A 13,637-nucleotide genomic window follows, 5' to 3' on the forward strand; every position below is an offset into this window, starting at 1 on the left:
GAGGCTCTCTGAATAGCTGGCACAGGCCCTGTCCCAAGGACGCATTTAGATTTCTGCATGGCCCTTCCAGGCTTCTCTTAAAATGGCCAGGAATCTCCCGCGGGGGCAGGGGCAGGGGCTGCGCACTGGACACGCTCCTCCCCACAGTCCCTCCTCGAGCCTCTGGGCTGGGCCCAGGCAGGGCCAGGCTGGCAGCACAGCCAAGACTGGGAGGCTGAGCCACAGGGGGCCACAGCAGCGCCATCCCCGGGCCCCAAAGGCTCCCACAGCAACATTTAGGGACTGCCATCTGGGACCCATTGCACAGAGAGGAAAACCAAGGCCAGGAGAGGAACATGGACCCGACACGGAGGCTCCCTCCCTCCCTGCCCCTGAGACGTAGGAGGCTGGGGAAGAAGGAGCTTAGGGTCTCTCTCATTTGGGGTTTAGTCTTGGCTCCACCAATAATTCCCTGCGCCACTCTGGGCAAGGGCTGTCCCCTCACCCACCCAGTTTGCCCATCTGGGGAGTGGGCACAATGGGCCCGCTCTGCCTTCTTCACAGGGCCCTGGGAGGCGAGTGCAGGCAAGGTTGTGAGCTTTCCTCCAGCAGGCTCACCTGTCGGCAGGGCCGCCGGGCCGCACATAGGTCAGGACGAGCGGGCGGGACTTGTGCCCGTCTTCGTGGGCACCACCTGGACGGAGTTCAGCGAGAAGCAGGAACCATCTGGCACTCCCGCCCTGACGCCCAGGCTCCCTGAGTTAACTCTGTTTGAGGACCTCGTCCTTGCTGTTCCCCGGCCCTCGCTCACATAGGGCACCGACTGTAAACTCCCCAGAGCTGGGACTAAATGCAGGGGACGTGACCAAAGGCCTCTCTGCTAAGGGCTCGCTTCTCTTCCGTGGCTCATCCTAGTTCCCTTTCTGCCCTGGTGGGCAGGCCCCAACTTCATTCTCAGCCTCGGTGGGGACTCCCGCCATCATCTTCTGGTCCACTCTTCCCGCTCACGCCCAGCCATGCACACTTCATGGCATGGCACATCTTTCCACCAAACACTTGACTTACGGCCCTAGGCTCTCTAGGGTCAGAAGCAGGATCCTATCCATCATCTATTGATTGGTCTATGTCATGCATCTATAGCTATATTCATCAAAGCAAAGCAGCACACGCGGAAACAGCGGTAGCTTCCTTTCGCCCCCCGACCCCGAGGGCGACTCTTGCACTGACCTCTGAGGACAAAGCCAAAGCTGTTGCCCTCCTTGTAGAGGGAGACGTCCACTGTCTTTGAAACGATGCCTGGGTTGTTCTCAGGGGCTGGGGAGAAATGGAGGACGCCCTTGAGTCCCTCAGTCCCATCCCCAAGCTGGCAGACGTCCCCGAAGCTCATTCCAGGAGAGCTGGGTGACCAATCGCGGAGATCACAGGGAGGGTAAACTGTCCCCCTTTCACAGGTAGGACAAGTGAGGCTCAGAGGAACCCTCTTCCCTAATACCCACTTGGTCCACACTCAGAAAGGGGAGAGGGCCTGTTCACGCTCACACAGAGAGAACGCAGGCTTCAGTCCACAGCTGGTGGGCTCCAGCTAGGGTTGAATTCCAGTTATTCAAATTCTAAGACTTTAGACCAGCTCTGAAAATTCAGAGCTAAGCTAGACCCCAGGCCACTGTACTCAGTGCAGGGTAGTAGGGTGGGCAGAGTGGTGGGGCAGGGAACAATTTATTCGGCCCACATTCCCAAAATTTCCTGTCTACAGGAAAACCATCTGGAAACTAAATAAGCAAAATGGCAATGGGTTATAAACAGGACCCTGCCACCTCCTGGTGACAGCGTATTGCCGTTGTAGGCAAAGCCCCTAGGTACAGCAAGGATGTTTGTGGCCAGTCTCCAGGTCCCACCCACCCCAGCTGGCATGATCCCCACCACCCTGGCGCTGGTGGGGACGCAGCTGTGTCCACCTATGACCAAGGCAGTGGAGAAAGTTCCCCGTCCAAGGGCACCCACCGGGCGGGGGCAGCTCATACTCCACCTCCAGCACCACGCGCTCGCCCACATTCTTGAGCAGGGTGATGATCTCATCATGGCGGAGCCTGGTCAGATGGATTCCATTCACTGACCGAATGTAGTCACCCACGTTCAGCAGGTCACTCCTGGGAGCAGGGAGGCCAGAGCACGGTAACAGGGGCCAGCATTCACACCCACCCTCCCGCTGGATCCTCATGGTCTCTGAATCTCCGTTTTACAGATGGGGAAGCTGAGGCTGAGAGGGGTCAGACACTGACCAGGGTCACAAGACGAGCGAGTAGAACGGGGATTCTAACCCAGATCTGCCTGACACTCAGGCCCAGCATCTCCCCCCAGGCCAGTCCACCTGCTTCTCCTCCTGCTGGGGGCTCGCCCTCACCGTGTTATAGTGCTGACCACCCGAGATGAGCCAGAGAGGGGCCAGGTCACCCTCTCTTTTGCTGTTCCCTGACACTCTTCCTGACTTTTCACTGCTCACTTCCGTCCTGTTCGAGTGGACACTTACCAGTGCCTGCCCTGAGTGAGGCCCAGAGAGGCGGTGATGGACCGGCTACCTCCCAGGTTTCATGGACCTCACAGCCACGGAACCGCCGGGGTAAACGAGAGGGAAATCCAGGGCAAGTGGTGCCTAGGGCTGTGTGGGCAGCGGGCTGCCTCACCGGGGCTCAGAGGGCCTCCCAGAGGCAGTGTGAGGGATGGACAGGAGTCTGCCAGAGGGAATGGGGCTTCTGGGAGAGGGAACCGCATATGCAAAGGCCCGGAGGGCCTGGCAAGTGGGGCGCTGTGGCCACGCCAGCCCCTGGTGTGAAGGGAAGGAGAAGCAGCTGGGCCTAGGATTATAACCTCCCCCCCGGGGGCCTGCCCTCTGCAGACACCAAGCTCTCAGAGGCCCCTGGAAACAACTGCCTATGCCCAGTACATTTTCCACAGGCCCAGACCCCCTCCTGCCCCCACCAAGCCCACTTCTCACCTGGCTGCGAGCCCCCCAGGTCTCAGGTTGGAGACCCTGGGCTTCCCATCCTTGTCGGTGCCCCCTGAGATGGTCAGGCCCAGCGTGCTGCCTTCTTTCTTGATCAGCTCCACCACGGTGACCCCTCGGAACTCCTCTGCCGACAGAGGCGGGGTGAGTGGCAGCATGGGGCAATCCCGGGCCCCAGAGCCAGGACAGGTGAGGCTAACACTTGGTAAGCAGGGCACCTGGCTGCATTACACTGGGTGAGACCATCTCCTTTTTACAGAGGAGGATCAGAGAGGTTTAACTGACGGTCTGAGGTCCGGAGCGAGTCAGCAGAAGAGCCAGTGCTGTCTGTCCCCCCCACCCCCGAGCTCTCTGTGCCTCCAAACAGAGAAAGGACAGGGGGCTCCTTACCTGGAATGCTCTGTCTGCGGCATGCCACGGCCACGTCGGCGCCCCCTGTGTCCTTGCCTCCTTTGGAGTAAGGCCCATCGTCTGCAGGCGAGAAAGAGAACAGGGCCTCTGTCCCACCTTCATTTCCATTCAGCTGAATCCCTTCTGCTTTGGGAATCTGCAGGTTCACGGATGAGGCCGGCAGAGGGTTTCTTCCTGCCACCAGCTCCACCTGAGTGTCTGCCAGGGGATCCTGGGGCTTCCCCTCCCAAGGGAGGCTCTTGGAGGGGACATACCATTCTTTCGAGCACCCGCCACACACTGGGAGCTTTACAGACATTCTGTGGCTAACCATTTCCACAACGCCACAGGTGGTATTATTATTACAGGTAACATTATTCCACTGTACAGATAAGGAAGCTGAGGTTCAGAGAGGGACATCTCATGCTCATGGTCACACAGCTGGGTTGCTGTGTGATTTGGATCAGAACTCGGGTCTGCTGACGCCAACACCTGGGACTGTGCTTGCATACTTGCTGGGATGGGGAGCTTTCTCACACGCAGGCACCACAGCATGCATGAGATAGTGCTGACCATGAGCTGCTCAACCTTGAGTGGGCCTGATTAATGCTTCTTCATGAGGACCAAGCTTTATAGTTTATAAGCCATATTCTCTGACATTCTCGGCAGCTCAAGATAAGTCTGTCTCCTTTAGCTTTAATTCTAAAAAGTGCTCTCATTTCTTCAAGTATTGTTTCCTTCATCTCTCTTTTGAAATGCCTAATAGGTGCACTTTGGGACTTTCCCCTTGACCCCCCATGACCCATCAAATATGACCTCTCTGACATATTTCCTATCTCTTCATCTCTCTGGGATGAATCTGCAATGAAATCTATCACTTTGTTTTTTTAACTTATTATGAAATTTTTCATCCATTTCAAACATAAGGAAAGTAGAGTAGCATAACACAGAGGCTCCCAAAGTGTGGTACCCAGACCAGCCGTACAAGCACCAGCTGGGAACCCGTCAGGAATGTAAATCCTCCGGCCGCCCCCAGGACCTAGTAAATTAGAAACTTTGGGGGGTGGGGCCCAGCAATCAGTATGCGTATGTCTGTTTTAGTATATTAACCTAATATTTTTCTCTACTTTTAAAAATCTACATACATTAAAATTAATCCTTTGTGGTGTGCATTTCTATGGGTTCTGGGAAATGTGTCCTAACCACCCCATGATGGAGTGTTAGAACATTTCCATCGGCCCCCAAATCCTCCCTTGCTCCCAGTGTAGCAGTCCCCCCTGCCCTCAGCCCCCGGCAAGCATGCATCTGTTTTCACCGTATAAAATGTTGCCTGCTCTAGATATCAGATAAGTGCAATCAGACACATGGAGGCTTTCCAGTCTAGTTTCTTTCATTTAGTGTAATCTTTTGAGACTCTTCCACATTGTCATGCGCATCAGTGGCTTGTTGCTTTTCATCGCCCAGTGGTGTTCCACGTATGGATGGACCAGTTTGTTTAGCCGTGCATTTACCTGTTGAAAGACATTTCTGTTGTTTCCAGTTTGGGGTGACCTTAAATGAGGCTATAATAAATGACTGCCACAGGTTTTCGTTTGAACATAAGTTTCATTCCACTTGGGTAATACCAGGAATGGGCTGCTGCGCCATATGGTAAGGATGAGGTTAACCTTGTAAGAAATTGCCAAACTGTTTTCAAAACGGCTGCACTGTCTTGCACGCCCGCCAACAACATAAGAGTCTCCAGCGGCTTCACATTCTCCCCAGCACGTGGCAATGTCAGTTTGGATTTGTTTCTTAATTTTAGTCATTCTAATGGATGTGTACAGGTATATTTTTGTGGTATTAATTTGCATTTGCCTGATGACTAATGATGTTGAACATTTTTCCTTATTTGCTATCTATATATGTTCTTTGGTGAAGTGTCTGTCCAAAGCTTCTGGCCATTTTTATTTATTTCTTTTTAAATTTTTTTTGATTCATTTGTTTATTTATTTGCTATTATTTTTTAAATTTTTTATTGCAGTCACATTGGTTTATAACATTATATAAATTTCAGGTGTACATCGTAATAGATTTCAAATTCTGTGCAGATTACATCATGTTCACCACCCAAAGACTAATTACCATCCGTCACCACACACACGTGCCTAATCACCCCTTTCGCCCTCCTCCCTCCCCCTTTCCCCTCTGGTAACCCCGTTTTTCAACTGGATTTTTTATTTCCTTGTTATGGAATTTTTTTTTTTTTTTAAGATTTTTTTTTATTTTTTCCTTTTTCTCCCCAAAGCCCCCCCGGTACATAGCCGTGTATTCTTCGTTGTGGGTCCTTCTAGTTGTGGCATGTGGGACGCTGCCTCAGCGTGGTCTGATGAGCAGTGCCATGTCCGCGCCCAGGATTCGAACCAACGAAACACTGGGCCGCCTGCAGCGGAGCGCGCGAACTCAACCACTCGGCCACGGGGCCAGCCCCTCTTGTTATGGAATTTTTATATTTTCTGGATAAAGTCTTCAGTCAGATGCAAGAATTTAGGTTTTGAAAAGCACACTAGGTGATCACACTGAGTTTTGAGAACCACTGGTCTGATGAATATTTACTCAACGCTTAGTTTTAACGAATATTAACACTTTGTCGTATTTACTCCATTTATTTTTATCTATGCTAAAATATTTGAAAACCAACCATGGACATAATGAAATTATACTTCTAAATATTTCGGTATGCATTTCTAAAAAAACAGGAACATATTTCTTACACAGCAAAAATACCATTATCACACCTTACAAAATTAAAATAATTCCTTAATTATTAATTTAATACCCACTCCATACTCCAATTTTCCCAATTCCAATGAGCTCTTAATCTCCACAAGTACATTTTTTGTTTGGTCCTTCTGCTTAGCTCCCTGTTCTGCTTTCATGTTTTGTTCTCTCCATTTCTATTACTCCTTATATGACTCTAGTAATTTAAAATCGTTTCAACATTCATCTATTATTCCACTTTTCAGTTATGCCAAACTCCTGAGAGGTGTGTCTGCTGTCTGATGATTCCCTCACGGTGGACTGCTTCTTCGTGTGTTTGCTCATCGTTGGACTGTGAGCTCATCTTTGGAGGAGCTTTCTCTGTGGGAATCTTATTCAGCCTGGTTGAGGGCAGGTCCCTCCAAGGGTCCAGAGAGAATCTGCAATTCCTTCCCCTGGATGCCTGCCAAGGCATCATTACCCTGGTACCAATGTTAAGTTCTTGGCTCAAGGGTTCCAGAACCATGGGGGTAGTGTGAATTATAACCTTCAACAGAAACAGGGGATACACCTCGAATCACGTATTCTCAAAGGAGACCACCTAAGGCCTAGCCAAGACAGACAAGCTTTTATCTTCTTGGTAGATGGGTGGACATTTTCCAAGTGCCCCCTTTCACCGAGGGAATATCTTTCTAAAGGTCTTAGCTTTATGCTGGGGTGTCAGTTCCCACCAGGGAAGTACAGGACATCTCTGCTGTGCCCCTAAGCTATTAAAACTCACGCCCTTGGTTACCAGATGAGCAAACAGCCCCATCCCTGTGGCCACACCAATAAGGAAGCCTCAGCATCCAATCATATCCATTTTGCTGGTTTTCAGTTTTCATTTTTTGATTGGAAATGCAGTGAATTTATAGATAATTTGTGGATAGTTGATAACTTTACAATATTGAGCCTTCCAATTGGTGAACATAGTCTATTCCTCCACTTATTTTTGTCTTCTTTAATTTCTGCCAAGAATATTGCGTACTTTCATGGGCAAAGGTCTTGGATCTCTTTCATTAAATGTATTCCTAGATATGTGAAGTGTTTTAATGCTATTGTAAATTGGATTGTTTTTCAAATTTAATTTTCTAATTGTCTGTTGCCAGTATATAGTAGGACAGTTTCATATTCTGACCTTTCAAATCCACATTTTAATTCTAATAGTTTATCTGTAGATTCTTTTGGGTTTTCTGTCATCTGTGAATAACGACTATTTTATTTCCTACTTTCTAAATGTCATACTTTTTCATTTGCCTTATTGTACAGGCCAGATCTCCAGCACAAAGTGGACAGACACCTCATCTCCCTTCCAGCCCACCCCCTTCTTTTCCTATGAGTTCATCTGCACATCTCCAAGGACTCTGCAGCTGGAAGGTTCGGGGTACCACTCTGTGATCATGCGAGAACTCCTGCCTCCCTGCAGCATCCCCTCGTCTCGGGCATTGTGCATGTTCTGGATTCTCCTCCACGTCCTAGCAGCAAAGGGGGAGAGGACTCGCACGTCCCGCACCAACCACCCACACCATCTCTCTCTACCTCATTTGCTTCTTGCTGTGACCCTGGGAGGAGGTAAGTGCTACCATCACACCTACTTAACAGATGAGAAAACTGAGACTCAGAGTGGCAAAGTCCCTTGGCCAAGGCAGCCTCTGCAAAGAGCTGGGACCAGACTGCAGGCCCCTCTGCCCACCCGACTCCATGCCCCAGGCTCCCTTGACCAAGTCATTTTTTTCACATTCCTTTTCCAAGGCCTTTCTCAGCACTGGAATGAGATGGGCAAGGACAACCGATCAAGCTGGTAGGCTCTCTCGTGCTGCCTCAGGGGCCACCCCTCGCAGGCACCAGGTGTCCCCATGGGCCTCTGCTGCTTCCTCAGGCCTCTCCCGAGCCTGCACCCCGCCTGCCCCTGCAGAACAGCCTCATGCTGCGCCACCCCGCGGATCCAGCTTCGCCTAGCGCTAAGAGCGTGGGCTCAGAGCTCAGCAGGCCTCAGTGCACACCCCAGCTCGGCCACTCACCAGCTGTGGGAAGGCCGCTCCTCTCCCCAAGCGCCTGGCCAGACCTAACACATGGGACCCATCGGCCCTCCTCACTCCTTAGAGGAGGTGTGAGAAAGCAGGCTGGAGAGGAGTCGGCCACCGCAGGGGGCAGAAGCCAGCCAGGGCCCTTTCTGTGAGGGCGAGGATCAGATTGGGGTTCAGCCAGGGGTGGGGTCAGCCTGGGTCAAGACCAGGACTCCGCCTGGCCAAGGTCAGGGCTCAGCTTGAGGTCAGGGTTCAATCTACAGCAGTTTCTCAACCTTGGCCTATTGACATTCTTTGCTGGATAATTCCACGTGGAGGGCAGCTCTCTTCTGCACTGTAGAATGTTTGGCAGCATCCCTGGCCTCTAACCGCTAGATGCCAGTAGCACCCCAACCCAGTCATCACAACCCAAAATGACTCCAGACCTTGCCAAATGTCCCCTACAGGAGCAATACCGCCCCCCACAATTGACAATCACGGCTCTAGAGTCAGGGGCGAGGCTCAGCCTGGGTCAGAGGAGGGAGGGGCTTGGGCCGGGTTGGGGGCGGGGCTTGGGCCGGGTTGGGGGCGGGGCTCGGGCTGGGTCAGTATCCAGTTCAGCCTGGGGTCAGAGTTGTAGCTCAACCTGGGGCTAAGAAAGCCTAAGAACCTTCCCCCATTGAGAAACCATCCCAGCTCCCCCACCACTGTGCTTCTCCAGACCAGGGCTAGGCTCCCTTTGCTTGCCAGAAGGTGGCAAATAACCAATCAAACAGCAGTTAAGCCCAGAATCACTTCCAGGGCCCCTGAGCTGGGCCCCCAGCAGCTTTGCTCAGCCCCCCACCCCCAGGCTCCTTGTTCACATCTGCCTCTGAGATTCAGGCAACACCCCATTAAGTATAATGCCTCCCATTGCGGTTCCCTAATTCGCACTTCATTTAGATTCAACAAGATGTTTCTGAGCTAATAAAGTTAAAAAGACGGGATCAAATCAGCTGTGTGACAGTGAATGTCTCTGGTACTTCATGGGGACAATTCCGGAATGAAAATCTGCCTTATCCTGTGCAAATCCGATTCTGCCACTGGAAAATCCCTCTCTCCTGGGCTGTCCTGGGGTGACCAAAGGTAAGCTTGCAGGCTCCAGGTTTACGAGTCTGGGGATGGGGGAGGGCGAAGATGACCAAAGGAAAGAACAAGAAAGCAGAGGCCCAAGCTCACCAAATTCAGAGCAGCAGGACGCCAAAGACAGGAGTGTGGAACAGCAGGGGGTCAAGAGTGGTGTTTTGAGCCCTGAGTTAAAACAAAAGATTCTGAAACCTAGACTGAGGAACGATGGGATCCCCAAATGCTGGATTTGAAAGCAAAGGATGCGGGATGCTGGCTGCTGAAGAAGACCCATTTCTGGGGTGCCTCTGTGGTCTCCTCCAAGGCTGTCTTGGGCGCTGCCTCCTCCCCTTCCTCATCCCGACATCCAGAGTTTGCTCCAGCGAACTGCACGGTGCCGAACCGGGCTGCAGGGGCACCCCTGGGACTGAGGTGTGTGGGGCTGCTCATCTCAACACTGAGTGGCTCCAATTCCCTCCCTTCTTCAGGTTTTTGCTAGCTTCGGGCTCAGGCTGTGGGCCATCTCTTTTCCCAGCTGTCAGGCGGCCTGACCATGTGCTGCAAACCAGATTCATGCAACTGTGTGCAGACAGAGGCAGTGGGCCATAAGCGGGGACCCGAGAGGCTTCTCTAGAGAAGGCACATGTGTTTTATAGTGTGGCCTCCATGACCTCTCCTGGAGGTCGAGGTCACTCTGGGTAGTTGATTGCCAGATAAGAGGCTTCTGGATATCCAAGGCCTCCTGCCACATTCAGAAAGGCAACCGCATGGAATGCTACAATGTTTGCTGATGCCTGTTCAGAGGGGACACAGTGCCCCACTTTCACGAGCATCCTCGGGTTGGGGGGCGGGAAGTGAGGCAGCATTCATACCAAGAATCAAGGCAGGGCCAGAATTACCAGTTGGCTGTGTGACTTGAGTTTCTATCCCCCATCTGTAAAATGGGAGTGTCTTCCCCCATGCCTGGCTTCAGCCAGCCCAGGCTTGAGAGTTTGAGGGAATTATTTTATTTATAGAAAACCCCACGAGGGTTCAGACCCCAATCCTGCTCCCTCAGGGAACACGCTCGCTCTCTCCAGCTCTCTCTTTTTTGTTTGGGACCTGGTAATTATACGCCTAGAGATGAAGGCTTTTCAAAAACATCTTTCCCACCAATTTTCAGCTGGAAACGTGCATGAAAAACAGAGATATTTTTATCTGCGTGTTTTCTTCTGTCTCCTCCTTCCAGCAATGGGCAATTATGAGCTTTTGCCTTCGGTCCACCCGTCCTGTAAGAACTCGCTTCAGAGGGAAATTCATTTCCGCAGCGAAGCCAGCCCATCCCGACCAAGGCGGGCGGGCGAGTCGCAGAGGAGGGAGGGGGAGATGCTGTGTCAGGCACAGGCACGTACACCTGGTCCCCGGCCCCCACGCTGCGGCCTGGCCCGGGGTGGGTGGGTGGGTTTCTTTTTTATTTTATTTCTCTTGAAAGCATTGCCAATTTGCCTTCATTGTCTCCGTCTCTCGGGGCCCCAGGGAGCTATTGAGCTTTGACAAAGGGAAAAGGAAGTCAGCCCCTGGCCAGGCTGCCTTTGCCAGGATCCTGCCCCAGCAGGAAAGGGGTGCGGGAGGGGGGTGCTGGGCGGGGCTGTAGACTCAGCCGAGACTGACACGGGGTTCTGTGGGCCTCCAGGAGGGACCATTCACCATCCGAGAGAGGGGGCCGCTGAGAAAAACGAATGCCCAGAGCCTTAACTTGGGAGGAACAGGAAATGACCGCATGACAGCGAGCCACTAACAGGGAAGAAGGCCCCACTCGCCCCTGGGTCCAGCCTTCACAGCTGTCCACGGCGGCCCACTGCTGACCCTCAGGGGAGCGGCCGCTTGCTGCTACAGCCCTCCACCAGGTGATTGGCCAGTCCTGGCGTGCTTGGCCCCACCTTGGAAGGCATTGCTGGGGCAGGGGAAAAGGATGGACGGACTCTGGGGTCAGGCCAACTTCAGATTCTGATCCTAAATCTGCTGCCCACTGGCTAAGGGATCTGGGACAGTCACTTCTCCTCTCTGAGCCTCAGGCTTCTCCTCCGTGCAGTGGGGGTGCTGGTGCCCACCTCCTGGGCTGATGGGAGGAATCAAGGAGGTTATGTGGCACAGGGGAGCCCTGAAACCTGGTAGTTTTCTTCCTGTCCACTTCACTCACCGCCTTGGAAAGGTTTCCCCAGGCTAACAATGGTCACAACTCCTGCTGATGAAGGGCTGGGAGCCATGCTATGTGCTTCATAAGCATTATCTCATCTAATACTCACCACGTTCTGAGGCAGTATGATCCATATTCTCATTTTACAGATGGGGAAACTGAGGCACAGAGAGGTTCAGTGACTTCCCACGGCAAGATCTGAACCCACACTATGTTCTAAGAACTTTAAAATTATTACCACTTTATCCTCATGAAAATCTTATGTGGTGGGTGCCGTTATTATCCACACGTTGTAGATGAGGAACCTGAGGCACAGAGAGGTTAAAGGACCTGCTCAGGGTCACACAGCTCCTAAGTGGCAGAGCCGGTGGGCTCCCTCCTGCCTCCTCTTCCCACCCTGTCACAGACCTGGGGGACTCGGGGATAATGCCTGGGCCCTTGGAATGACAGCCCCAATCCCCGCAGCTGACAGACCTCACCAGAAGCCGCCGTCCATGGAGTGAACACGGAGGGCGACCCCTCATTCTGTTCAATGCATATTTTTATGGGAAATAAGAAGAAATGTATCAATAGAATTTAAAAGCAGACACCTGATTCACTGGGTGCCAAGGACTGCAAAAGAGAAAGAACGCGAGAAAGGAGCCGGGTGTCGGGCTTTCCCCGCACCAGGCCTGCTCCAAGCACTTTCGGTGCACAGCGCGCGTTTAGCTGTCCGAGAGCAACGGGGAGGGGGCGGGGCTCACTGACCATCCCGTTTTATGCATGAGGAGACAGAGGCCAGGACAGCCACTCAGCTGGTGAGCTGCAGGGGAGGACCGGAATGTGGGTCTTCCAGCCCCCACGAGACCACATCCTTATCCCTCAGCTCTGCTCTCTCCCTCCAAGCCCGAGGGCAGCAGACCCCAAACAAGGGGCGCCCCAAAGGCAGCGCAGCCTCCAGAGGGCCCTCGTTAGGGCTCAGAGACCCGCAGGCTGGACAGGCCAGAACTACCGGGAGCCGTGCGCACAGCCTGGGGAGGCTGCAGCCCTGCCATCCCCCTCCCGCGAGGTGTGGGCCTGGCACCAGACACTCCTGTCCCGTCAGGGGAGCTGGGCCCACCCAGCAGGCCCTGAAGCCATGCTCCGGCTGCCACCCCTGTGGGTGCCTTGGGGACCCCAGCGTGGTGTTGGTTGGGGGGCAGGCTCAAGCCGGGCCTTGGCCTTCTGCCGTCTGGGTCTGTGCTCTCCCGCCTCACTCAGGAACCAGCAACACGGAGGAGCAGGACATCAAAACAACACGGAGGATGCATGGCATCCCAATGGAACCATTTCATCCCCCAGCCCTGGCTGCCTGGAGCAGTGAGAAGACTCAGTTCACCCGCTGAGAGTAAAAGCAAAGCTCTCGCCACGGCCACGGCCGACCCTGGCCCCCAGCACTCTCCCCTTAGCCAGCTCCGCTCGAGGGCATGGCTCACTGTTCCACATGCCAGACTCGCACCCACCCCAGGGCCTCTGCACGGGCCGCTCCCACTGCCCAGAAGGCTCTTCCCCCGACATCCACAAAACTCCTTCGCTCACTGTCAGGAACTTGCGGGAATGCCACCTTCTCAGGGACGTCTCCCCCATCAGCCCGTGGGAACTTTTGCCCGCGCCCCACCCCCAGCACCTCTCATGCTTCCTTCCCGCCTCTCTGCCTCCTCAGCACCCAGCACCATCTGACAGACCCCACAGTTTGTTTGACTTAGTGATCTTGTTTACCATCTGCCTCTGCCCGCTAGGACGTCGGCGAGGGGGGCTGGGGTCTGTCCTCCTGTTCACCACTGTGCCAGCCCGGAGAGCCCCGTACACAGTATGTGCTCAGTGAATAACTCTGAATCTGAGTCCCACTTACAGACAAGGGGACCGGGGATCAGACAGGGGGATGAGGTGGTCACAGAATCCGGCAGAGGCAGAGCCGGGATGCAAACCCGGCCTCAGTGGCTCCAGGCTGTGGCCTCCGGGGTTTGGGGCCTGGGGTGTCCCATGGCTACAGCCCCTGCCACAGAGCAGGAGGTCAGGCCTGCCCAAGGAGCCAGGTGGTTCTGGTGAGAGCCCCTCAGCGGAGTGGGCAGCCCAGGTCACAGCCGAGGGACCCCTCCCTCCACACACCCCCCCCCCGCCTGAGCCCCCAAGCCCCGGGCTGGGCTCAAGTGCTCTCTCAGGCCTAGTAGGCCCTGGGAACAAA

At 53.7% G+C, this 13,637-nt stretch overlaps 1 protein-coding gene across 9 annotated transcripts in view; it reads right to left on the minus strand.

The window, feature by feature from the left end:
• GRIP2 (glutamate receptor interacting protein 2) overlaps positions 1–13,637 on the minus strand; it is a 98,746-nt gene that overhangs the window by 28,634 nt on the left and 56,475 nt on the right. For 6 of the 9 annotated variants that reach the window (XR_011426801.1, XR_011426802.1, XM_023619911.2 and 3 more), the window contains exons 2-6: positions 3,371–3,451; positions 2,972–3,107; positions 1,981–2,126; positions 1,207–1,293; positions 598–673 (exon numbers count right to left, since the gene is read on the minus strand). Coding sequence is in view for 6 of the 9 variants with exons in the window: in XM_023619911.2 (XP_023475679.2) it covers positions 598–673; positions 1,207–1,293; positions 1,981–2,126; positions 2,972–3,107; positions 3,371–3,451 (526 nt within the window). In the remaining 3 variants the exon portion in view is untranslated. Of the gene's footprint in view, positions 1–597; positions 674–1,206; positions 1,294–1,980; positions 2,127–2,971; positions 3,108–3,370; positions 3,452–4,685; positions 4,882–13,637 lie in introns of all 9 variants that reach the window. The other 3 variants (XR_011426800.1, XM_070237195.1, XM_070237197.1) reach the window with 1 other exon arrangement.

This window comes from Equus caballus, chromosome 16 (assembly GCF_041296265.1).
Source record: "Equus caballus isolate H_3958 breed thoroughbred chromosome 16, TB-T2T, whole genome shotgun sequence".
Lineage (NCBI taxonomy): Eukaryota > Metazoa > Chordata > Mammalia > Perissodactyla > Equidae > Equus > Equus caballus.